The 26751-nt window shown below is 43.0% G+C and overlaps 1 protein-coding gene across 1 annotated transcript in view; it reads right to left on the bottom strand.

The window, feature by feature from the left end:
- Positions 1-1428: 1428 nt before the first annotated feature.
- epha4b (eph receptor A4b) overlaps positions 1429-26751 on the bottom strand; it is an 80592-nt gene continuing 55269 nt past the window's right edge. The window contains exons 11-19 of the mRNA XM_070918607.1: positions 17035-17102; positions 16343-16468; positions 15908-16093; positions 8160-8221; positions 4897-5106; positions 3407-3556; positions 3038-3231; positions 1773-1913; positions 1429-1528 (exon numbers count right to left, since the gene is read on the bottom strand). Coding sequence (XP_070774708.1) covers positions 1429-1528; positions 1773-1913; positions 3038-3231; positions 3407-3556; positions 4897-5106; positions 8160-8221; positions 15908-16093; positions 16343-16468; positions 17035-17102 — 1237 coding nt within the window. The remainder of the gene's footprint in view (positions 1529-1772; positions 1914-3037; positions 3232-3406; positions 3557-4896; positions 5107-8159; positions 8222-15907; positions 16094-16342; positions 16469-17034; positions 17103-26751) is intronic.

The raw sequence follows: 26751 nt of genomic DNA, 5'->3' as shown, positions 1-26751 counted from the left end.
GACACGAATGATCTAAGTAAAAATCTTCCCCTCTCGTGGTGTCACAGCTGAAAATCAACACTGTCCATATATTTCATCTCGCTGAAAAAAGATCCCATTCCAATGCTCCTTTTCATCAAGCAGACTATTTGGACAAAACACTGTAATTACTGTGACTGGCCTTGTGTTACCATCCAACCATGGGAACTGATTAAAGGAAAGAGTACAGCAAGAATGATGGTATGTTGCCCAGATGGACATTTAAAGGTTTCTGTACATGGCACAACACTGGAAAAACAAGTTACACGTTCTTAACAGTGTCAACTCTATAATGACCTTGGCATCACCTTTGCTCCACACGAAACACTATAGCTTTCTTAACACACCTGAAACATGGGAAGGCAAACTCTTGGGCTGAAATATTCCCAACAACATCACACTGTAACAGCTGAATAGACAATGTTGTTTGGAATAGACAGTCAGTTATGGAAGAGTAAAAATTCCTCTGTGCTAACTGCACTTTAAGCAGTTTTTTGCTGTTTTCTTTGCACTCAGTTACATCATAAGTGCAAGCAGACTAGCAAACGTGCACTGGGTCTAGTTGCTATGGAAGTGTGTCTGAGAGCAGTCGCTAGGGAAGCCCTTGTCCTGGTCAAATACACTATTTAAATGAATCATACTTCCATTCTACATGAGCTAGCAAAATCTACATCCCTGTCTATCTCTAAAGGTCCAGGTTTTCTGTTCCCCCTCACCCCACACATTCATGTCATTCAGAATCTCGGCCCATTCATTGGCTTTCTGTATACAGAGAGCAATGGTTAGGGAACGTACAGGTACTACGTAATAACTCGTATTAAGGTTGAGCGATATAAACCTCAGCACCAATACAAACGTTAGGTCCATCTCTACGGTTGTGGGAAGACACAGCCCATATAAACATATATCTACACATATACATATCATCTGACCCTTTTTAAACTCTTCAAGGTGGAAACTCAAAACAGAAACAAAATGACAGTAAAAACCAACTGTACACCTCACAGACAGTGATGATAATTATATTCTAATTTGTTTTTTTTTGTCATTTCTTTTGTTAAAAATCTTTTTTTTCTTCTTTTGTTGAGTTGATATGATGTGAAATGGACTGGGATGCTCTACATGTGGCCTTGCTGTCAGACATGTGCCTCTCTGTTGCTCCATAATGGTGGTTGTGTTGCTGGGACTCTTGAGTGCTAAAGCCGGTAGTGCCCATCGAGGATGGGAGGAATGGTGAAACTGCGAGAGGGTGAAGGAGTCAAGCGTCTATGTTGTCTCCATCTCAGTGTGTCTCAAAATCAATGGAGGCCTGAGCACAGGGTATCCATTACAACTCCATTTCATGTAGGGAAACTCTTCACAGGAGCATCCATTTTGGCTCTGTCTCACTGTGTGTTTATGTGGGAACTGTTATACTTGGATGTGCGTCCCCTGGGTCTGCAGGCTCTGCACGTTGGACAAAATCTTCTTCTGGTGGCCGGCCAGAGTCACACCCATCTTTGCCAATTCACTACAAGGAAGACAGGAAAACATGCAGAGAAATATATTATTTATTAATGACACTTTTGGAGAAAAAAACGACATTGTCCTTCAGATGCCAAGCAGCTGCGGAGGTTTCATGTCCAAGATACTTGTGTAAATCCCCTTCTTTAATTTCAAATGACACTCAAGTGGAATGTAATACGTCTTTTACTGACAATGTTGACCTTTCGAGTGTTTAATTTTAACTGGGATGAGTCACCAGCCGTCTGTACCTGACACTGATGTAGAGGACTGAGTCCAAGCTGACATATCCAGAACTGGAAAAGTTCTCCTTATACTGGCCCATCTTGATGGCCTCCAACCACTCATCCACTGTGCTCACACTGAACTCTGGGGTGGACGGGTCCTCCCTGCTGGGATACAAAGCACACTCACAACTCAATGAAATGTTGTCCTGTTGAGTGGCTAAATAAACGTTTCTGACTGGTGCTGAGGTTAATTATTTGTTATTAAATCTCACTCTTGTTGGGGCATTCATAATGATAAAAACTGCAGCACACTTGAGGAGCGACTTAATTCTCAGTCATGGTGCTTGATTTTGATCATTTAGACAGAACTGCTTTAATTTTTCAACAACCGCAGCATGACGGACTCAAATCCACTGTGCAAAGAAAACATAAACCCTAAACTTTAAACCTAGCCGTTAGTGGGTAACTATGATTAATGATTGGTCCCCTCACTGCCCCCTCCCCCCGTACAAGCGCTTTACTTGTGGAACCCTTTGACTTGTTTGCTTGCTTCCTGTTGTTATAGATTGTTATAAAGGATCTGTGTGTTTATTCATGTGCCTGCTCAAACTTACTAAATACCTTGCATATGCAGGACTAATTGCATCTGCACTTACATACAAGATACACTTACATATAGTGCTGTATTGTATATGCTTCAATTAAAGCCATGCCACAGTCAATAAGAGACTCTTCTTTTGGTCACACTGTGCATGTGTGTATAATGTGTAGGCCCTTGTTAAAAGCTCAAAAGCAGTACTGTTGTTGTTTTCAGTTGTGCTGGGATTTGAGTGTCTTCTGTCTGCTTTGAAAGGGACTGAAACATATTCTGTTGCACACTCTGTGTGCTGGTCTGGTTCTGAACGTCAGCTAAATGCCTGAAGCGTAAAATGTAAATGTGAAAAAAATGATATTCTATGGATGTGTGTAGTACATCTGGGGAGGCAGGGAGTCTTAACTGTGAGTGTGAGACTATGGATATGCCAACCCACAACCCTATATTCATACCTTTTCAGTGACAAATATGACTTTACTGAGAAAAGATAAGAATGTGATTTTGCTGACAAAAATGACATTTCCTACAATTTTCTAAACTGACAAAGTAGATCTACAATGTAGATCTAAGGCAGCGATTATGTCTTTAATGCATCTACCTTCTGATAATCTAATCCAAGTATGTCAAGACTACATGTGTGCCTCAGTGAAAGTTTTGAATTCACAGCTTTAATTTCTAGCTTTCTCCCACTGACCATGCTGAGCTGTTGGCCAGCTCTCTGAGGCTGGCGGGGTTTCTGATGAGCTTGTCCAGGATTGTGACAATCTGTCCAAACTTTGGCCTGTCGCTGCGTCCCTTCTCCCAGCAGTCCAACATGAGCTGGTGCAACACCACAGGACAGTCCATGGGAGCGGGAAGACGGTAGCCCTCGTCTATTGCTTTGATCACCTGCAGGGGAGAGAGGGTAAAATATCAAGTTCAGCGATCAATACAAGAGGGGGAAATACAAATGTCCAGGAAAATTCAGTTTCATAGTTAAGAATTGAGCTGAAGATTGAGGGGAAAAAAACATCTTTAGTCTTAGTCACTGTAAATGAGACACGATGCATGGTTTGTGACTCACATCCTGATTGGACATCTCCCAGTAGGGTCTCTCTCCGTATGAAATCACCTCCCACATGACGATCCCGTAACTCCACACGTCGCTGGCTGAGGTGAACTTCCTGTAGGCTATGGCCTCTGGAGCCGTCCACCTGATGGGGATCTTCCCTCCCTGGAGATGGTTCACAATATGGTCAGCACATTCTTGGCATACTGAATATGTCACCCTGAAGTTGATGTTTTACACCCTTGTCTGTAATTGGGTAAATATTTAAAAGTAGTTTTATTAATGCCTTTGTGGCTAAGCGCTATAATAAATCAAGAGTAGAGCACACAAAACAAATTCTAAGGTGGTGGCTGCAGAAGAGCTCGCTGCAGCGCTTCCTTTAGGAACAGAGCAGGTGAGATTAAACACCAACATACAGTATGTTTACTTTCGCTCCAGTGTTTATTCTTGCACTTGACTTTCTTTTGCCATCAATTTCTTTTTGCTTCTTCCATGTTGCTCCTGCCTTTGTTGTTGATGTACAGATCAAAAGGATTCCATAAAGCCCAGCGTGTAGACACAATAGGTAGTAAGATACCCCCGCCCTCTCTCTCACTCTGTCGCACACACACACACACACACACACACACACACACACACACACACACACACACACACCGTACCTCTATAGGGCTCGGTTCAGCTTTTTAACATGCGGCAGCTGCCTCTGCACCAACTAGCATTCCCCATCTCTGCTTGGTCAAAGTCAAATAAAAGACAAAGCTGCCAAGTCACTCGGCACTGTACTTTTGTTTCCACCTCCCCCTGTCCACCCCTACCCCATCCTCTTTTTTTCTCTCTTCTCTTTACTGCTCTCACTGGATCCTTCCCCTGCCTTCTCTTATTTTCTCCCTCTCTCTCTCTCCGCCTCCCTCGATCTCAGTCTTATTTGATATCCACGCCCCTCTCTCTGTGTCTCTTCCCCATCTCCCCCCCTCCCTCCCTCCATGCCTGCAGCTCTCCATCTAGGTCTCCTGACATCAGTGGGAGTGTGTGTGTGATTGCAATAGAGCAGTCAGCGGCTGATACACTCCTCCCAGGGCAATGCTAATGCCATATTAAAAATAACATCCCCAACACTTCCTATGAATATGAATAATGCCATCTCCTTGTGGGCATTTTAGATGAGTTACTCCGCAGTGGTTTAACTTACTGACGTTTGAGTTTCTTCATTCTTTCTGTGCTCTGTGAGAGGATGGCGATGTTACCAAAGACTTCTTTGATTTGACAAAAACATGAAGGTGCAGAGTTTGTGTTCATCCTATGTGTGCGTTTAAGTCATCAGTTGTGCGTCACTACCTCATACAAGACTTCACCTTCTGAGGGAATCAAAACAAACCCGATCGATTCACTCCTGGTTTTCTCTCAAATTATTGTATGCACGTCGGGTCTGGTTTTGGACTGAATGTAGAGGTCAATGGGTGGATAAACTTCAATTTATTTCTATCCGTGAGAGTGTGTCTTACCCTTGTAGTGTAGGCAGCCTCTGGGTCGTCCTCCAGAACCCGACTCAGGCCAAAGTCAGACACCTTGCACACCAGGTTGCTGTTGACCAGGATGTTTCGAGCCGCCAGGTCTCTGTGAACGTAGCTCATGTCTGACAGGTACTTCATACCAGAGGCAATGCCGCGCAGCATGCCAACCAGCTGGATCACTGTGAACTGGCCGTCATGTTTCTGGAGGGTGAGACGAGGAGACAGCACAGAGTGTTAATACTGACATTAAGCTGCAGCAGGGTGGCATAGTGATTAGGGTGGGGGCCTTCAACAGCTTCAGCTGGAAGTGAGGGTTCAAGCCAGGATTCAAGCCTCTGTAATGGCAGCAATTTGCTTCTGAAGTGTCCCTGAGCAAGACTCTGAATCCCTTCCACCTCCTGCTAACCCTGCGCTCTGACCTCTCACTGGGGGGTGAGGATGAATTTCTCCTCTCAGGGATCAATGGAGGATCACCAAAAACTCCTACTTGCGGAGGATTGGATCTGACAGAGCAGACAAAACTTTCCTCTCTTAACACTGACTGTGGGCCCAAGCAGAGCTCACTGGATTTCAGATCGGAGCTGTCTTTGGCAGAGAGCAGAGCCTGTTGATCGATGGCGGTCCAGCTCACCTTCCTCTGCCAATTATTTCTGCCCTGGGCCAGCGGTCCCCGTTAAAAAGCCATCCATGTTATCAGTCACCCTCTCTCCTTTATATCATCTCTCCTTCCCTCTGTCTCTTTGTCCTCTCCATCCATCTCTGTCTCTCCTCAGTCTCTGTCTCAGAGAGAGAAAGAACTCTGTATTACTTTGTTTCAGTCTCCATCCATCTATCTATCTTCCTTCATCTTTCTGCATCTGTGCCCCCCCTCCTCACTCTATCGTTCTTTCTCTCTCTCTCTCTCTCCCTCGGCAGCTGTGGAGTAAGTTAATTAGCCGGTGGTTTTGTGAGATGCTGATTGATTGGACTGTCTAACAAACCTACAGACTTCCTCTATCAATCTGCCCACCACATTGTATTGCCAGGAAGGAGGAGGAAGGGTGGGCAGGGCAGGGAAAGAGTGAGGAGACAAATGCAGGGCAGAGAGGTTAGACAAGGAGATGACGAAGGAGACAGATGAGAAAGGTGAAGATGGAAGATTTCTGGCAAATTCTACTTTTTTGGCATATTACTAATAAGTTTTTACTAGAAAACTAAAAGGGGAGACTTAAAGGGGAAGGGAGAGAAAAAGGCTGCTGTCGGTAGAAACAAGGAGACAGAGAGAGGAACACACAGAACAGTGGTTTTGTTATTTCTTAGGGACGGCTGCTTAATAAATGGTCAGCATAATTAAAGACACATATGGATGCCAGGAGCACGGATGAGCTGTAAAACCCATAAAACTGATTCCGTAATTATATTGAGCCACTGCGGACGCTCTTTACGACCCCCATTATAATATATACTGTAACACACAACATGCATGTATCTGTGTGTATGTGTGTGTGTGTTTCAGGACACTGTGCCTTAGCCATTTTGTATCTGTCAGATTTCATTTCATTTTGCTTCAGTGTTGCTGATGGGATTGGTGTCTATTTAGTGATGGGCCTATCATCACAGGCTTAATGGCTTTGGAGCACTGCAGTGATTTTACTGGCTGACAAACAACCCTGAATATGAATCAGGGGGACTTTCAATGTGAGGCACACCAGGGCTGCAACAAGCTATTCATCTGGGTTTATGCAAAACCCAATTCAGCTAAATCAATATGGCACATTTGCTACTTCTGGCACATGTTTTGTATGAACAGGAATCATGAATCACACACTTAAACATCATATTCATATATATGAAAACATCATATTCTTGTCGTCTGCATCTATCATTAAAATACAGATCCATACTTTTGTGCACATAATTGACATTTTAAGAAACGCTTCAAAACCTTCTGTCAATCTTTAGAAAATACATCTAAATTCTCTAAATAAACGTAACATGTCTGCAGGGTTGTGATAGGTTTCAGCAGATGGCTTGAAGCACTAATTCTTTAAAAACATCAATTTGTGTAATGACGTATTGAGTGACAGGCTCCTCTATTTCTTGACATAATGTCGATTTTAATAACAAAGCAATACCTCCGCAGCCGTCCTTCTGATGTTTAAATCTGTTCACTGATAAGAAGTTCAGTAATATCCTTAAGTAAATTCTTCTTTTCAGGATTTAATTTTGTAATACTCACATCACAAACCAGTCTCTTTACTGAGATCATTTTCAGAGACTTAATCAGCATAATAAACATCCCAAGAAATATTTCTGCGAAATGTGTTTCTCTGTTCAGTCATGATAAAGCTTCCTTTAAATCTCTTTGGCAAATAACTTGGCAAGTTATTTTCAGTGTTTTTCTCTGTTGGCTATCTTGACTCTTAACAACCATATGACTTGTGGTATTATATCACATTTAAAGTGAACTGTTCGCTTTTGTATCCCCTGACAGAGCAAATGTTGCACACAAAGCAATACACTTTCTCTGTTTTTATTACCCATTTGTCAGCAGTCTGCTGCCATTTTCTGTTCTGGGATATGGACAGTAAGTGCATTTCATAAACCCGGCATCAAACATCATGTGATGAAAGTGTGGGGAGGCCGTGCATCCATCTGAATGTTTCTGTTCTCATCCACTTCTCTGTCCAGTATTGCTAAAGAAAAAGTTTCTTGCAGCTAAGACAATTGTGATTTTCACTCTTTTAACCATTTGTTCAGTCACTTAAACTCAACATTTCACCCCATAAAAGATATAATTACAATTACAGATGACACTTGTTCTTCTAATTTCACTGGACCATTTAGTGAAGATGCTTTGCCTTTTTTTATATTGAAAATTATATTGAAAGTTCCTAGCCGCACATATTTATCTGTTAGAAAATAATGTGTGACTTTTGACAGTTGTATTCTTTTTCAGATTGTGTCAAACTATCTTTTATACTCTTAATGTGGTGATTACAAAATGTGGTTCAAAACTGATTTCAAAGGATACTTGTTAACTTAAGTCATTGGTGGACTTTTATGGATTAAATGCTCCAGCTTTGAGATATTTTTTTATATATTCTTTTAAAAGCATGTGCCCTCAAGTACAGCAATTTGGGGGAATGAACTCTACAATTTCAAACACTTTAAAGCTGGGACATCATTTTCCACGTGGCCTTTGTAAAGTCTTGTGGCCCTGGCCTTGGAGGAAATGTGCGTGCTGTGTTCCTTCCAGCTGAGCCGTGACTCACCTTGAGGAAAGTGTCCAGAGATCCGTTTTCCATGAACTCGGTTATGATCATCACTGGCTTACCTACGGAGGCACATAACAAGGCAGCTGTTAGTGGAGTAGAATTACAAGGAAGAAAGACACCAACTATAAAGAGACGAGGACAGAGAAATAGTGGAGTCCACAGCTGTGACCAGCCTTCCTCTCTGTCTCGCTGCCTCTCTCTAGGGGATAACATGGCATGTCGTCATCAGTCACACTGACAGCTTCTAATCAGCCCTCTCCATAAACGCCAGGAGATAATTAGAATGGACCAATCCACCAGAATGTGTGTGTGTGTATAAGGGGGCCTCCAGAGATCTCATGAATACTAATCAGCTTCAAGGGGGGGGGGGGGGGGGGGGTTGGATCGCTATGCACCTGCACCTGCATGAGTGTCTGTGTGTGTGCATGAAGGGGTGGTTGACTGACAGGCCCCTCACACCATGGTCCCCTGCATGGCATCTGGTGGGGCTTACAAATGATTAACAAAGTACCTGCAATCGCACACACACACATACACACGCAAGCACACCAAAAACAGCACTTGTCCCTGTTTTACAGGGTTCTCCCAAGGCACCACCCCCTACAGCCGAGCTTTGCCAATCACAAACAAACACATGATGCGTGTGTGTGTGTGTGTGTGTGTGTCTTGTAAACACACAGACTATGTCAGTTGTGATGAATAGGTAACATTTACCCAATCAGACCTCAGAGATGCTGGGAAAAAACCTGGGGGAGAGATAAAGACAGCACGAGGGAGGGAGAGAGAGTCTTCATATAGTTTTCCTTAAGAACACAGAAATTTCCCCAAATTTACCAAACATCCCAATCTTTTCTTCCCTTCCAAGATTCCAAGAAAAGGGCTCATTCAAACTCTTTCTACAAACTGTAATACACATAATTCTCTGTCTGGCTCCGTCTGTGTCATGTTTTCGGATCAACATGTCATGCCAAATCATGCTTCATTGAAGTAAAAGTTGAAATTGAAAATTAATTGGAAAGAAAAGTTAAACAGGGAAAGAAATTAATGGAAAACAAATATAAAAGACAACATAAATTGCGCAAAAGAAGCAAAGGGTTAAAGGATAAAAGAGAGGAAAGAAAGACGGATCGGAGGAAGAAAGGAGAGAAGAGGAAGAGGAGGAGGGAAGGAGAGGAGGGGTCAAAAGCTTGTCATGGAAAGGCAGGAACAACACCACCGAAGCCTACAGTGAGATTGTAGGTAAAGACAGCAATACATCACCTTAAATGAATTCACTATCTCACTGCAGCAAACACACACACAAACTCAGGGACACACACACACAAACAGAGTCGCCTGGTCTCTGGTGGTGGTGTCTTCTTTGACAGTAACATTAGTCTCAGGGATAAAAGTGAAAGAGAATTGGATTTTCTTCTGCTGGGGGTGAGGACTGCTGGTCACATTTATCTCCACACGGGGCTTGTGTGTGGTGTATTACCCAGTGTGTGTGTGTGTGTGTGTGTGTGTGTGTGTGTGTGTGTGTGTGTGTGTGTGTGTTGTGTGTGTGTGAGAGACAGAGAGCTGGTTTCAGGGCATGGCAAATGGGGAGGGACGGCACGATGACGACTGCCTGATTTCAGCTCTGATCAGGGAGGTGGAGAGCATGTGTGCTTTTGTGTGTGTGTGCGTTTTGTCACAGCAGAGATAAAACAGTTGATGGGATTGATCCTGGCTGAAAGGAGGTCTGACTCCCCACAGCCCTCTGTCCACCTCGCAGATGTTGGATGCTTAGTTGCGTCTCAGATTATGGACCCTGTAAATTTGAATGCATGTATGTTATTCTGTCAGTGTCCATACAGAACAGACAGGCATCCGTATTCTACAAAGAAGACAGCCATGAAATGGAAAATAGCTGTAGCTCCCTCTGAAAACCAATTATGTGTTTGAGTGATTGTTTCTATGTGTGCTACATGTGTGTAAACCCATGTATGTTGCCAGTGGAATATTACCTTCAGGCCCACAGTGTTAGATGCGGTCAAGAGAGAAGCACAATGAAACACATTCGTCCTGTTGTCAGGACCATGTGAGCCTGGCATGTACTCGCACACACACACACACACACACACACACACACACACACACACACACACACACACACACACACACACTCTGCTATCACTAGCCATCATCTGGACACCTGCCATACAGAATTATCCCTGCCACTCTGAAAGATAACAGAGGTTACCAATAAAACCGACCACACGCACTCACGCTGTACATTAGCTCGTTCTCTCTCTTTTTGTCAGGTGCCACCACAAACACACGCTCACAAACACACACACACACTCAACGATTCGATGAATCCCTCTCACTTCTTGTTGCGACTTCATCACAAGCCATCCACATTTCAAGCACACACACACACTCCTCTCGGCCAAACATTCAGCAGCGCTCCTCAATTTCCTCCTCAAAGCACATAATTAACTAATCACATTCATATTCATTCAAATGTATTGCCTTTCATCACCTTCACAAATAACGCAGCCGTTTGCAGAGCTAAAAACATCTCCCAGTGTATGTGTGTGTTTGTGTGTGCGCAGATTGGGTATTGATGTTCTGCCAGGTGGAGTGTGTTATGGAATGGATCAGAGAGGAGTTTGCTCTTTTTTACAGCTCTTCATTAAGTGAAAGTAGAAAGTGTTGTCTCTGCTCTCCCCAGGATAAAGCTAGGATCATTTAGGCCTCACGTGTGTGTATGTGTGAATTGCTGTGTGTGTGTGTGTGTGTGTGTGTGTGTGCGTCTGTGAAAGTGATAGAGACGACGTATATACAGTGTATCTGGGAAATTACATTATGAGAGGCTGCTTCTGTGTGTGTTGGGGTGAGTGTAAATGAAAGCGATAGAGTCCGTATACATCTGGACAATTACATTATGAGTGGCTATCTGTGTGTGTGCGCTGGTGAGCTGCAATACGGCAATATTGAATGAGACGGCCCGAGGTACAAACGAGAAAATGAAATAACTGCTGTATTGATTAATGTTAAGGGTCCAAACTAAGTGATACAATGCTTTTAACACAGGACAGATCTCTGTTCTGGGAAGCTCCATGTGAGGGTGCTGGGGGTGCGGAGAAACGGAGAGACACAAACTCAATAACCTTATCTCCACTGCGCTCTTCACCTCTCCTCCCTCTTCGCTTTCTCATCTCCTCTCATTTCCTCACGTTTGTCTCCTCCCGTCTGTCCGCCCCTCTTTTCCTCAAATCTCTTCGCACATCTTCCCCTGTTTCCCTCATTTGTTCTCAAGCCCCATCTTCCCTCATTTCCTCGCTCTTGTATCCTATCTCATACATATTAACCCTCTATCCCGCGCCCATCGTCACCTTTTCTCTATGTTCTCCTCCTGTTTCTCCTCTTCCTCATTTGTCTCTGCAGTCCAATCTCCACATCTGCATACATATTCAAAACCCTGAATAATTCCAAACACTCTGACAGGAAACATTGAAGCACTTATTGTTCGGTGCACAAAGCCACACAGTTAAAACTAATCACTAGTTTCTTCAAACAGAAGACGGGTGGAGAAGACGCGTGCTTTTGCCGGCTTTAACAGCACCTTTGTAGAGCGGCTTTTTTTATGTGTGTGTGGGAGCTCTGTGTGTGTGTGCGATGTGGGTAGATGAGATGGAGCTCAGTAATTGAGGGTTTTCCAAATGAGCTGATTGTTGCAGCGATTGTAAAACACATAAAGGACGGATGGATAAAATGAGGGACGGGGGAGATGAAGGGAAGATAAGGAGATGGAGGGAGGAGAGGGGAGGGGAGGTGGAGGGGGCAGATTGCTGCACTTTCCTGATGTGTAGAGAGACAGATAGAGAAAAGAAAGAGCTATTTTTTCCTCTTTTTCTGCATGTGGTGCTCTAATTAGCATGACAATAGCAACAATCAGGTGACAGACAGCAGAGTAGGTTATTAGAGTGGCACACGGCAGGGGCTGAAGACTTATGAGGTTTTAAGTGGAGAGAACACACACACACACACACACACACACACACACACACACACACACACACACACACACACACAGATGAAAAAGGAAAATGCAGCGAGCCAACTTGAAATAAATACCACAAGTACTACCACAACTGCTACCATCACTAGCCCCCACTTCGACTACTACTACCAGGTTGTATTACTCCTGATACTATTACTACTACTAGTACTTACTATTATGCTCATGGTGTTACTTGTGAGACAATATCTATGATTATAACTGCTACAACAAAGTCTACACTTTTGCACTTTTTCTGCAACATCAACAAGAAACTAACATTACCTCTTCTTGTACGGTTACACTGTAGGGTTATTAATCCATTCTTAATTATTTTGATAATCTCACTGCATGAAAAGAGTCAAATCTGGACAAGGAATTAGCAGAAAACACACCAACGTTTGGATTTTTTCCACACCACAAACTTTACATTTCAATGATCTGAATACATCCATGTACTTGGGAATATGCACTATTCTTGTGTGTGTGTGTGTGTGTGTGTGTGTGTGTGTGTGTGTGTTCCGGTACTGTTATGTTGTAGAGCAAAAATCAAAAAAATTCCCAGTTCCAGCTTCTCAAATGTGAGAATTTGCAGCTTGTCTTTGACTTATATGAAAGTAAACGAAACGGGTTTGGACTGTTGGTCAGACAAAACAAACGTTGCCTTAGGCTTTAGGTCATTTTTCACTGTTTTCTGACCAATCAAATAATTGAGCCAGGGACAAGTTAACTGTTTCCCCGTTTACAGTCTTTATGCTAAGCTAAGCTAACAGTATCCTGGTACCATTTTAACATTCAAGAGACAGATATGAGCGTGTTATTCTCATCTAAGTCTTGACAAGAAAGAAAATAATCGTATTCGAATATGAGGACATTGCTACAGTATCATACTGCTATTAATATTGTTACAGCTGCTACCGCTGCTTTATACCACCACAGCTACGTCTGCTACTGCCGACACCTCTGCTACCTCACAGCAGGACTGTGAAAACTGCAGCTACTCCTTTTACTACCCCAACCAATAGTACTCCTACAACTGCTGATTCTACTACTATGTACACCTACGCAAACCAATCCAACACACCTGAGCCCAGAGCAGTCAGGGTCAGCCTGCCTGATTAGACTGAGGGCGGTGTGAAGGGACCAGCTGGTGCTTGAGAAAAAGGCCTGAAGGAATTATTGACCCATCTCAACTCTCACCCCCCCCCACTCGCACATACACACCCTGGGCTGTGACCTGTGAAATTACTGCTCCGCTCGTGAGATTTGTTTCTGAGGGGCTCTATCAGCTCCTCAATGTGCCGTGAAGACAGGTGAGAAGAGAGGCACAAAGAAAGGCATATAGAAGTACACACTCATTACACCCACGAGCCACAAAAACATGCAAGCACATTTTTTACATTCATAGAGAAGAGCAAAGCAAAGAACACCTCATTATGTTTAAGTTGCTCATCAAGCCAACATGTTTCTGCTGTTGTCCTCTGTCACAAGATTTCCAGGATTTGGCAGTAATTCTTGAATTTATTCTGGTATTTTAAATCAGAATAATGTGTGAGCCACCGAAAAGAAAGTGCTATAATTACATGTCTGCCTGGCAGACTGAAAAAAACACACATTTGATTGAGTTTGTTGCTGCTGTACTGCTACAAACTGCCTCAATCTTCCCAACCTAAGGTCACAGTTAACATCGGGCATTATTTAGACAATGAGAGAGAGAGAAAGAATGACAGTGAGAGGAAATGAATAAGGAATGCAGTGGGGTCTCATTCTTAATATGCATGCTGCTGAATATTCATGAGGCTAAAAAACACATCCAATTAACTTTATGAATTATTAATATTCATGATAAAAGCCTATGCATATGCATTTGCGCTTTTATTGATGGCCTAAGTGCCACTGAGCACCAGTGTGTGATGGACTGAAGATCTTTGTGTGTGTGTGACAGAGGGAGGGAGGGGGGTGAGGTGGGGGGGGGGGCAGCAGAGGTTTATTTGTCTTCCTGCATGTTTACAATTCTGTTTCTTTGTAGCAACTTTCTCCCTCTTCCTTTTGCTCGTCTGCAGATCTCTAAGAAACATCTGCATAACAAGGTGTCAGACCAGAAGAGGAGCAAAGCAGTGGCACTGAGGAATAGAACAAGTAGAGTCGGAGGCTGCACCCACATTAGGATGGCTAATTTAGAAAATGCAGTTTATGCATGAAAATGATGCGCGTCCACACTGGTGTTTTCAGGTCTTCCACACTAAAACTCCTGAACAAAAAGAAAAAGACTTATGCTTTCTGTGATCACCTATGGTTTGTTTTAATGTAGCCAAACTCGCAATTTAGTTGTTACCATTGACTGTTGTGATTGATTTTTCTGTTTCTGTTGTCTGCCATTTGAAGGAGCAGAAAATAGGGACTTGATTGCAGGTCATAAATGCTACCTGCTAATCAGGCACACTGCAAAATCAACAGAAGTACGGCTAAAATGACAACATCTGCATTGAGCGATGACCTATTTTAACATTTAAATGGTACCTGACCAGCCTTACATCATAGTTTTGCAAAAGCTCAGTTTTTTTTATTCATCCGCTTTGGATATCTTCTTCAAAAAACATCATGCATTGTCAGATTAGCAGAGACTGGAAGTAATTTATTCCAATGGAGGCTGAATGAAACCGGACCTTCAGTCGGTGGAAGTAGAAAGTGGAATAATTTTGGACAAAAGACAACAGCTAAACCTTTTTTCCACAACCAAAAGCTTAATTATGGTTTATACTTGTGATGTTAGTGATGATTACAATGTAAACTCTAACTTTATCAGTTGGCTTTGCCGCTCATGATCACAAAAATACTTGACATTTGCCATTGTTGGACCATTTCACTAATTATGAGAACCAAGCTACGCAAAAAACACGCTTTTTGCAGTTTGGTTGCGATAACTGTTGGGTCGTAAAGGCAGTGGTACACGGATACCGCAAGTTTTGGCGGTTCCTTCCAATTCTTTCAAGCAGGGAGTGCGTCAACAGAAACTGTCAGCCAAAACTACAGAGCAACTTGTGACTTTAGAGTGGTCGTCCAAAACTGAGAGAAAAAGATGTGTTCTAAAATTTAGCCGGCTCAGTGTTGACGTATTCTGAGGGGGACAGAGAGAGGCAGAGAGTGCTAGAGGGACAGGAGAGGAGACTGGAAAAGACTGAGAGATCTGCACAGAGAGGAAAAAGAGAAAGAAACGTGGAGCGATTGAATGAGGAGATAAGATAGACACTGACTGAGACAGAGAAAGCAGGAGCACGAGATAGGGACATGAGATGAGAGAGGGACACATGGACATAGAGAGAGAGAGTGTGATTAAGAGAGCGAGGCCCAGCGATAACAAATGAGCCATCTTGTTGAACCAGACCTGTGTCTATGAACACACACACACTCGCTCTAATTGTCTAACGTGATCATGTGAAGTAAACAAGTGGCCGTTAGAGAGAGTCATTGTTCACAGGCACTCCTCCATGCGTCATCAGTGTGTTACCATGGTAATGGTGCTTTTATCTGATCCAGGGTCAACTCCGATTTACATCACCAGCAACTCTGCTGAGTCTCACACAGGTATGTGACAGATGCATATACACACACACACACTTACTACAGCACACATACAGAGAGGAAGTGTATGGTTACACAAACAACCAAACACATCATCCACACGCAGGAGGAAGCAAAGTTCTTGTTCAACACTCACATCTTGTGACGACGCCCTCCAGCCTGATGATGTTCGGATGGTCAAACTGTCCCATGATGGACGCCTCAGACAGGAAGTCCCTCCTCTGCTTGTCCGAGTATCCCGCCTTCAGACTCTTGATGGCCACGTAGATCTCCCTCTTTCCCTGCACACGCAGCCGACCACTGCACACCTCCCCGAACTCTCCTACACACACACAAAAAAAGGTTTTATAATAATAAACACTGACTCTAAATTCAATGCAGATTTTTTTTACAAGTGCTACTTAGATGTTTTCTCTTCAGTGCCAAAAATAAGAAAAATTGTCCATGCATGCAAACATGACTCAAAAGATCCCTAAAATCCAACCATAGTAATTTGAATTCAATCAAGTCAAATTCTTACTGTTCTTTGAGTCTATTAATATACTCTACTGCTGTTTTACTGCCAACTCACCAGCTCCAATGACTCTCTCTATGCGAATATTGGAAGCATCGATCTCTTTGGCAAAGTCCCTGACAGCCTGGTTGGGGTCTTCGTACGTGTGAGGATGGATGTAGGTTCTGCTGCCTGGAAGCTTGACTGGATGAACGGGAAAGTGGAGAAATGGGGAGAGATGAATATAAAAGGCAAAATGCTAAATGTACTGAAATGTAGCCAGCTTTTGCAAAGTGTATGGTATTACATTTATTTTAAAAAGTTAATAGTATTAATAGGTTATTGATCTCTCAAGGGAAGTAGGAGCCGACACGATTCCTACTCAGACATTTCAGTAGCGTGAATACGTGTTGAGCGTGGGTGCTCTGTTTGAGTGACATTACAGATTATTACATAATTAAACACTTAACTACTTTGTTACCAATGGTGTTAAAATGACTCATAATTTTAACAGGAACCCATAAGGAGCTTCCCTCTGCCAGCAAACATTTGTTCAAGGAAGTGCAAAACAATGTGGATTATTCAGCTGAGAATGCTATACAGTTGAAGATTTATGTACAGTAGCTGCATGCTGTTCTGTAGCTCCAACTGTTTCACTTCTTATGATACATGAGGTGTGCAAACATAGTCATAAATACAGGCAGTGGTGTGATTCATTGCAGCTGGGCGTGAAGTTTGATTTAAAGACAAGTGTGTGTGTGTGTCTTTACCTCGGCCATGTTGGAACTGCATCTTCTCCTCGTCGGGGTCCTGCTTGGCTTTGATATATCCGCAGTGCCTGAAAGAGAAATGAACAGCTGGATTATGATCCTGTATATAAACCTGTATACACAGTATGGACATGTTTTTCCACCACACAGATACCAATATAGCTTTACAGCACGTCTGTGGAGGATAACATACTCTTGAATGCGTATGTGCAATTACACACAGGTGTTTGATATATTAAATCTATGATATTTCCAGGAAAAGCCCATTCTACGCTGCGTGAACGAACAACTAGATATTTCCTTTTGTCTCTGCAAACGTAGACTTCACGACCAGACAACCCTGCAGGAAAAAAACTATTCTTGTTTTTCTCTGCTTCTACCTGTCAATTACACATTTCCCTCTAAGCTGTTATGCCTGCGGTTGAGTGAATGAGTGTGTGTGTGTGTGTGTGTGTGTATCATAGATGTCCCTATAGAGGCAGCTCTATGCATAAAGCACTCCTCTTTTTTCCCCATCTTTGGACCCCTCTGCCTTAACCACAACCTTCAGTATTGTCATGGGTCACACACACATCCATGCCCTCTTCGCACCCTGCTGTGCACACATGCACACACCCTGCAGCGTGGGTCAGTCCAGTGATCAAGACAAAGTATTGATGAATTGATCAACTCAATCCTGCCGTCCAGCTGCGAGGAAGCGTTGGACTTATTCTGCCTTACAGACCTCACAGGGGGGATGCTTCCAGTGTGTGTGTGTTCTTGTGGGATGTTGGGAGTGTCGTATGTTTGTGCCAGCGTATTTTCTTTCTACTTTGTCAAACTTCAGCCTCAAACAGTGTTTAACAGCCCTAATCACCCATAACACTGTCTCTGAAATTTACTGCTCTTCTAAATTCAGCACAAACATTTTTAGGACAAAAAACATAAAAGCAGTTTCATGTAACGAGGTACTAAGAACGATATAAACACAACATGGCCTCCTCTCCTCTCCATTTTTCCCTCGTATCCCATCCTCCTCGAGTATCGTGCAGGTAAAGCAGCAGTCAGTATGTCTGTCCATCGGGAAGATAAATTGATTCGGGCTTAGAGCCAAGAGTAACTGGGAATCAGCAGCACAGACTGAATGTGATTTAAGGAAGCAGAGCAGAGGAGGACGGATCAGAAAAGGAGACTGAAAGAAAAAACAAGCAAAGATTTAATAAAGAAAAGGGAGAGGAGGAAGTTAGATAAAGACAAAGCAGACCAAAATAATAAAAGAGAGGAATACTGAGTGGAAAAGAAACGTTATGACTAAGAATAAGCGAGAGAAAGGCGGTGTCTCACCAGGTCTCAGTCATTTGGTGTTTAATCCTTGTGTTGATTTTACACAGCTGAATGCATGGTATAACCCAGACATCAATAGGCTATCTTGGGAATACACACAGACTCACACACACACACACACACACACAAGGGTAGAGACTGGTTGCTGGTATTTGGGGATAAAGAGGAGGGGGCATAATGTTCATATGAAAGGGGAGTTGGGGCCCCACCTGGTTATCAGCTGGGCTCAAGCCAGTCAAACACCAAGGGACTATCATTACCCCCTTGACACACACTCACACACACACGTGCAGCGCTTTGGGGCATGTGTTTAGAACATATGGGGAATGGGGACATGGGTCACACCTCTGCTCCAACTGTGATAATCCCATGGGGGTGTACACACACACACACACACACACACACACACACACACACACGCACACACGCAGACAGTTCTGCAAAACACCAAAACCCACGTTTGAAACACTTCCCCATCACTGCTAGATGTGTATCTGTGTGTCTCCACGGGTGCATGGCCGCATATGTGTGTGTGTGTGTGTGTGTGTGTGTGTCTGATGGGAAATGAACACATTTCCATAGTAATTACAGAGCAACTCATTTCTCCTCTCCAGTTAGGAGTGTCATGAATCATTAGCGCTGCAGTCTTAAACATGGCACAAAACCTGACATGGCTGTGGCTTTTGTTTCCCCCCAACAGCTGTGTCTGTCTGTCTGTGTGTACGTGTGTGTGTGTGTGTGTGTGTGTGTGTGTGAAGTAGATATTTTATTTATTGCCTTCAACTAAATGCAACTGACCTGTAATTCATCTATTAAAGGCTCTGGAACTAGACTCTGGAGGGCAATGTGGAAGCCATTTTCCGATGCCGCAGGTATTTTTTTTTTTTTTTAGTACGTTCATTTTATTGAGTTCTCACATTTGAAAGTGGTTACATGTGGCAGTAGAACAAAAACAACATAACAGGACAAATAGTAGTCTCTGGGTAATCACACATTTATATGCAATATTCTTATTTGCAGCTATTCCATGTTTACAACGACAATTAGGCTGCTTGTTCAGCATGTAGATGGTCCACTTTTCCCACTTTCTATCAAAAATATTATCTCTGACTCTCAAAGGGTAGGTCCATTTTCTCATTGAGTAGATTCCCTGATCAATATCTAGCCGATCCGCTTCACACCAACTTCTTTTTATGGCCTTTTACTGGCTGAAGCAATAGTTTAATCACATATTTGTCCCTTCTTTGTATACTCTTCAATGTTTCCACGATACATTACAGAACATATGTTGGGAATCAAACCTGCTTCCTAAAAAATCTGTTCATTAACAACTAATGTGCATTATCAAATATAAACCTGGATTATGTTTTCAATCAACATAAGAGGAAATATTTACATCTGTATCTGCAAAAGATTCAATATCCCCTACTGTCATCTAAAGCCAGATCAACATTTTAATGATTATGTTTAGACACTTGAAGCTCTTGGTTTATGTTAGAAAAAGATTGCAGTCTTCTCTAAATATCTAAATATTCAAAATGTCAACCCAGACTGGCTGTTGACATTTAACCAGAGCATGATCTTTCCTTAATCTTCACCAAATGTTTTAATAGTGTGATGTCCCTCCCTCTTCCTGCTGCTGCTTGTGTGGTTTGGCGTCCTGGTTCAGGAGCCTTTAAGCAGAGTAGGGAAGGGACATCAGGAAATGGTGTACACCAGAGTAGCTTCGGGCCTCAGTCCAAGGCAGTGACTTCACAACTAACATCCCTCCCCTCTTTTCCTTCCAGGCCTCCACGTGCTACTGTAGTTTGCATTAAGGTTTTGTTGTTTTGCTTGCACACATCACACAATACACTCATCCACACTGACGTTCTAGGAGTACATATTTAAATGTATTTATTATTCTTAAGGTCACAATAAATTTCAGTTTTCTTCTTTATTCATGTGTGACTCATGTCTTTGTCACTGGGCTAATTTGCTAGCCTAACAACATGTGCGACACGGTCTCTGGTATCAAAGTCCTGTACTCTGTACACCAACTGTACAGGAATGTCACGCTTCCTGGATCGGTAAAAGCGCTTGTAAACCAGGCAACTACACGCACGTTTCCTCCAAAACATATTTGGCAAAGCAAGTTAGTGTATATATGCATAAGCTATTGATTTGGATGCCTCCGGTTTTTACTTCACACTATGAGCATTCATAGACTCTTGAGCTGGAACAGACTTTATAATGAGATACAGTCGTCCTCCTGCATTGCCACTAGCTGCTTCTTTACACTGCTGTACCACAGTGAAGTTAGCACTATCTGCCACTGTGGGAGAAATCATTGTTCCATTTAGCTGCCACCCAATTGCACTATACTCTGCTGTTTCATTCAGTAAATACCCCCCCAACACACACACACACACACACACACACACAGCTGTATATTCATGCAGATTTAAAGTACACACACCTTCCCCAATCACGCAAAAACACACACTTTAATGGACTGCGATATCACTATCACACCCGGGCTCTCACCTTTCTCTCTGCCTCTCTCTGTTCCACTTCAGTGAGGACAACAGGCTATCCCTGTCCTCCAAAGCCACACACTCCACATTTGCATATCAATTTACTTTTTAATATAATACTCTGTCACTCGAGACCCATTTGTCATTCTGCTAGCAAGCTTCCACCTTCATAGAACTCCATCCATATATTATTGTCGCCGTAGCCCCTCCCCCATCTTCCTCTCTTTTCCTCTCCCTTCCTGCCCTTTATCTCTCTCGGGTGTTATATTCTTTCTTAATTCTTCCTTTAAGTGAAAACATTCCCTTGCCCAATAACCCATATCCTCTTTTTCTTTCTCCTGTTTCCATCCATTTATCCTCCCCCAACAGGCCCCGATCTCTTTTTCTTTGTGCTGTTTTCTTTTTGATAGAAACAGTGGACACTAGGACAAAAAAAAAACAGATGTGGAGAGGGAGATGGAAAAAGAGAGTGCTGACAGGCAAGAACGCACAATGGGGGTCCAAGCCTGCATACCAACTAACAAGCAATCAGATGGAGGGGAAGAGCGAGGAGAGAAGGGGAGGCAGCCATATGAATAGAAACTCGAAGGTTAACGTAAGGAGAGTGGACAGAAAGAGGGGTGGGGCTGGGTTGTGTGCTGCAACAACAGGAGCTGAAGGTAAAGAGGAAGAGAAATAAGACGTGAGAAGAAATGGTGCTACATAGACATGAAGGGAGTAAAAAATGGAAGCAACAAGGAAGAAATGTAAGGTCTTCACAATAGGGACTCTGGCTACATGAGCAGGAGAGAAGACGATAAAAACAACGATACAGTACACTGGAGAAGATGAGGCTGGTCAGTGGTAAACCAAATGTGAAGAAGGACTTAAAATAAAGCTGAAATAAACTTAAAATCTTAAAGTCACATTCTTTTATTGTTTATACCCACTTAGGCCCGATCAAGGAAGCTGGATTCTATCCCAGCGTGCATTGCACAGAAGCCATGGAAACACCTCGGGCAGGTCACCAGTCTATCACAAGGCCAACTCAAGATGGATAAACATACTCAAAACAGACAGTTTGGATCATTCAGTCCATTTGACACTGGGAAGAAAGTGGAGCATGTGGAGGTCAACTTGCATGAAAACAGAACTTTCTTTCTGACTGTCTTTCTGTCAGGCGATAGCTCTAACCATAAATGTAGTATCCACCGAGACATCATCATTACTGTTTTTTAGGGAGATTATACTGAACATACCTTCCCTCAGGCCGTCAGGATGGTGAACTCTGTCCTCTGTATATCCTCTGCCTTGTCTAGTACATTGTTCTCTGTAAACCAATCCTTCGCCCTGCACATTTTCATCTTAGCACTGGAGTGTGTACACCATGTTATTGTATAGTTTGCTTTACAAGTGCGACATTTTAGATTGTTATAAACTGAGAACAGCCCATCTACATCTGACATTTGTATTTCTTGCACACTAGGCTTTTTAGCACAGCCGCCCAGCATTTCACTGCACACATTCTATGAGCATGGGGCAAATAAAATTGAATCTTGAGACCTAAAGATAGTGGATATCCAGTTGTCTGGTGGAAAGTCAAAATGCAGGTGGTCCGTGTTGTGTATGAGAGCATATTGTGAATCAGCCTGACTCTATAATCTTCTTAAGGGTTTACAAAATGTGCGACAAAGCAGGCTGCCCCCTTTGCCTGATTTTGTCACTATTATGGCCAGTCATTCATTTATTGGTCTATTAGCCCCAAGCTCTTCTGCTGCTTCCATTTCCCCCTCAGTCTAACTCCAGGCTATAAAGAGTGAGAGACAACATCTACTGCACCGAGTTGCACCAACTTGTTCCTCCTATGATAATTAAAACCAGTACTCAGTGATTCTGCTGCCATTTTCGTTTGCGGTTTCGGTCACTAAAGCTTGACAGTGCAGTGTGGAATTAATAAAATGAGCCCTGTCAGATATAGATGGGGTCGTCACGTCACACAAATGCAACTGTATTCTCTGACATTAAGTATCTGAAGGCGTAACAGCCTGCAGTTCCCAAAAGCTCTCTTCTAAAAAGTGTCTACTGAGTCCCTGAATCAGAGAGGAAAAGAGGAAAAAGAAGAAAGGAGGAAAGGAGAGATCACATAGTGACAGAAAAGAAGAGAGATGCAAAGAGGAGATCAAACAGGGGGAAACTTTGGCAGGACAGAATAAAAAGCTTGATTATGCACTAAAGGCTGAAGAGGAGAGAGAGTGGGGTAAATATGGATGGCGGAATAACCTTGAAACAAAGTTGGACAAAAGAGACGGACCAAAGACAAACAAAGTTAGTGTGTGTGGACGATGACGCGCTGGTGACATAACCTTGGACTAATGTTAACCTGAGATGTGAAGAGTGGATAATAAAGAGTGTGTACTTCTGAGCTGCGTGGTATCGCCCAGTTTGTTTTATACGGCTGGCCACCTTTTTATAGGATTAGAAGTCGGCTGACGGCTGGAAGACGGGAGTAGAAATTGATACACTCCGAGACGAGGAAGAGTCAGAGGGGGTCGTTCATACACAAACATACTGTGTTGTCTTCCTCTCCTCTTTCATTTCCTGTCTCTCCACATTATTTTCCCACTGCTAATCGGAATGACTAGAAAAATGAAATCAGTAAATCATTAGTCACCCCTCCGGCATGACACAATGAAATGACACATCCATCCTCCTTTCTCCACGACCCCCTCCGACCCCACCTCTCACACACACACACACACACAAACACACACACACACACCCTGCTGTGGGTATCTGCTCTCATCATTACTCATGATAATGGTGATTCCATTTAATATCAAGCTATTAAATAAAAAATAATTACTGTGAATGAAATCAATGGATGAAATTCACTCTCATTATTTCACAGCAAAATGAAGCCTCGTTCACCAACCTGCAAAACAAAAAACGTTCGCTGCTAATAAACGGTGAGGTCCATAAAAGCTGATTGTGGATAATTAATTAAGAGTCAAAACAGCATGACAAAAAAGAAAAAACCTCTGACAAAAAGTCTGGGTGATTGTAAGACAGAGAGTTCAGAAACACAAGTGGGTGAGATTTCTTCTTCTCACCCCCCGCTCTCCATCATGGATGTGTTTGGCACCGGCTCAGCACTCTCTGACCACAGCGTAAAAAGATTTACTCGGCCCGGGCTAATTATTAGGAAGGGGAAATGATTAGCTGGAGAGTTATGACTAATAAACCTGTCTATGTTTCATTAACACCCTCTTTGGAAACATTTAATTTAGCTCTTGCTCATTAAAGCAAGGGGTAATGGAAGGAAAGGAAAGGGAAAAAGGGATAAAAGGAAAGGAAAGGTTAGGAAAGGAGGTGGTGGTGGTGGGGGGGGGGGCAGTGAGGTTTGAGGTAATTGGTGTAATGTAGCAGGGTTTTTAACAACCTGGTGAAAAGGTCAAAGGAGAGAGGATTGAAAGAGAGTGAGAAGCAGCAGAGGAGCAAGTCATCTGTATCATTAAGTGAAGTGTATCTTTATATTTGCTAACAGATCAGCGTGAAACTAATTCCCCTAATGATGTTACTACACCGACACAACTTGATTAGGTCATGATCGCATGTGATGTGTGTGTCTGCGTGGATTTGAATGCGCGATAAACTTTAAAAGCCCCCCCCCCCAACCCAAAACAGTTTTTTTGAATTTGTCTGATGTTTATAGGACATTTGATCAATCCCGCTGCAACATCTGCTCATTTGCATAAAGCCTGTGTGAAAGAGTTCTGCACCTGCGGCAACGAGCTTCTGTTACTGCACTTGTTTGTAAGCTACTTTCCAGGCATTCTGCAGACAAAGCTGTATGCAGCTGCACCCTACAGCCTCGCCACATTAATTGAAAGCACCAGCATCTGAGCAACACATACAAAATCTGTGTAATGACATTACACACGCACATCGTCATCATCATCATCGCATATACGTACACACACACACACACACACACACACACACACACACACACACACACACACACACACACACACCTCCCCATACCGGCCTGTTTTGTGTCAGATTGGTACACACAGACTCTCCTGTTGGCTATTATTCAGCAAACAGGCCGACACCACCCACAGGGAAGGGAATGCACTGACTGACTTCTACCTCCACCATATTCACCATAAGTAGCATTTGACAAACATGGCTCTGTTGTTTGTGCCTTTTGTTCCTGTTTTCCTTATTTTGTGGCTCAAAACAAAGCATTTCCATTTTTCTTCTCAAATTCAAACCAAAAAACCCTCACCAATTTTTCTTACTTTTAGTCTTTGGTGTTTTAAATTTCAATTTCTCACATCTCCTTTGTAATCCAAACAGGCACACACACACACACACACACACACACACACACACACACACACACACACACACACACACACACACACACACAACATGTTTGAGTTGTTTTACACTCAATTAGTGTTCTTCAGTTTCTCACAAGCGTCTTTCTCTCACTACCTCTCTAAGCAGCATGTTTTCATGAGCACATGCCCTCTCCCCCTCCTTTTTTTCATCCCTCCTCTCCTCTTTTGTGTCATTAAGTTTTTAAGAATAACCCTGGGCTGCACAACAGATGCTGCGGAGGTAAAAGAGCTTACGCGCACAAACACGCACATCAACAAGACATGCTATTGTGTTAAAAAGGGTAGAGCTGTTACCGCTCTCTATTAGTGAGACTGAGAAGTCTTTCTGCTAGAATCAGCCGCGTTATAATGACCTGCTCACTATCCGAACTTTGCTCTCTCTCTCTCTCTCTCTCAGACTTTCACTTTATTATTCAAAACTCTCCCCAGAAAAGGTTTTTATCTTCTTTTTGCTGTTGATAAAACACTGCAAGATAGTGTTGGATAGAGTTCTGTTTGATCTTACCTCTGTGGAAAAAACAACAAGACATAACTCTACATCTTATTTTGCTTATTTTATGATTAAGTATTCACTTAATCACTTATTATTATTTTAAGATTTTCAGGCATTTTCCTGAACAGATTGCTGCCCTTGACCTGCTGAATATCTCCAGCTCTGACAACAGATGTACTCCATGAAGGCAGACTTAGAGACACATAGCAGATGAGACGGCTTTAAAAAAAACAAAACAAAGAACAGGCATCACATAGATGGAACAACTTCACGCTGACTTCTCACCAAAAAAACTCCCACATTAAAAACATGAAGAACAGAAAAACACACGGGAATCTGGCACATAACCAAAGCCTGCAGCAATTCAGAAAAGAAGATGGTTGTAAGGCTGAAGAATCATTAGACAAAAGGCAAAACAGAGGCACACACACACACACACACACACACACGCTGGGAGGCAGAAGCTGTAACGTGTTTAACAAGGAGTGAGAGAAAGTGAGGGACCGAAGGGGAGAGCGCTTTTTGAGCGAAAGGCCATCTGTTGAATCCACGGCTATGCCAGTCGCTCGCTAGCTTCCCATCGCTCGCACCTGCCAGCCTGCCAAAGCCCCCTCAGGAGGACAAAAGCACCAACTTCACACACAAACACACACCCGCACGCATTTACTCGCGGAGCAATAATGGCACGCACGCAGCAATAACTGGTGTGATTTGTCAGCGCCGTGCTGCGTCTGAGGAGCTTTCGACATTTTCTCATGTTTTCCCTCCTGCGGTAACAATAGCATAACAGCACTTTATTAAACGAGAACAGGACAGAACAGAATGGCCTGCAAATCAGCCCGTTTATGAGGCATAGCTGTTCAGTACGCTGCCAGCGACGGCTGCAGGGAGTGTATGTGCCGATGTGGTGTATGTGTGTGAGTGAGAAAGGCAGAGAAAGACTGTACGGGCATACATTGTTATTTTATAGTTGGGTGATAAAAACCTTTTTTTTTTA

The sequence above is a fragment of the Enoplosus armatus genome, chromosome 14, assembly GCF_043641665.1.
Source record: "Enoplosus armatus isolate fEnoArm2 chromosome 14, fEnoArm2.hap1, whole genome shotgun sequence".
Lineage (NCBI taxonomy): Eukaryota > Metazoa > Chordata > Actinopteri > Centrarchiformes > Enoplosidae > Enoplosus > Enoplosus armatus.
This window is presented reverse-complemented; position numbering and strand designations above follow the sequence as displayed.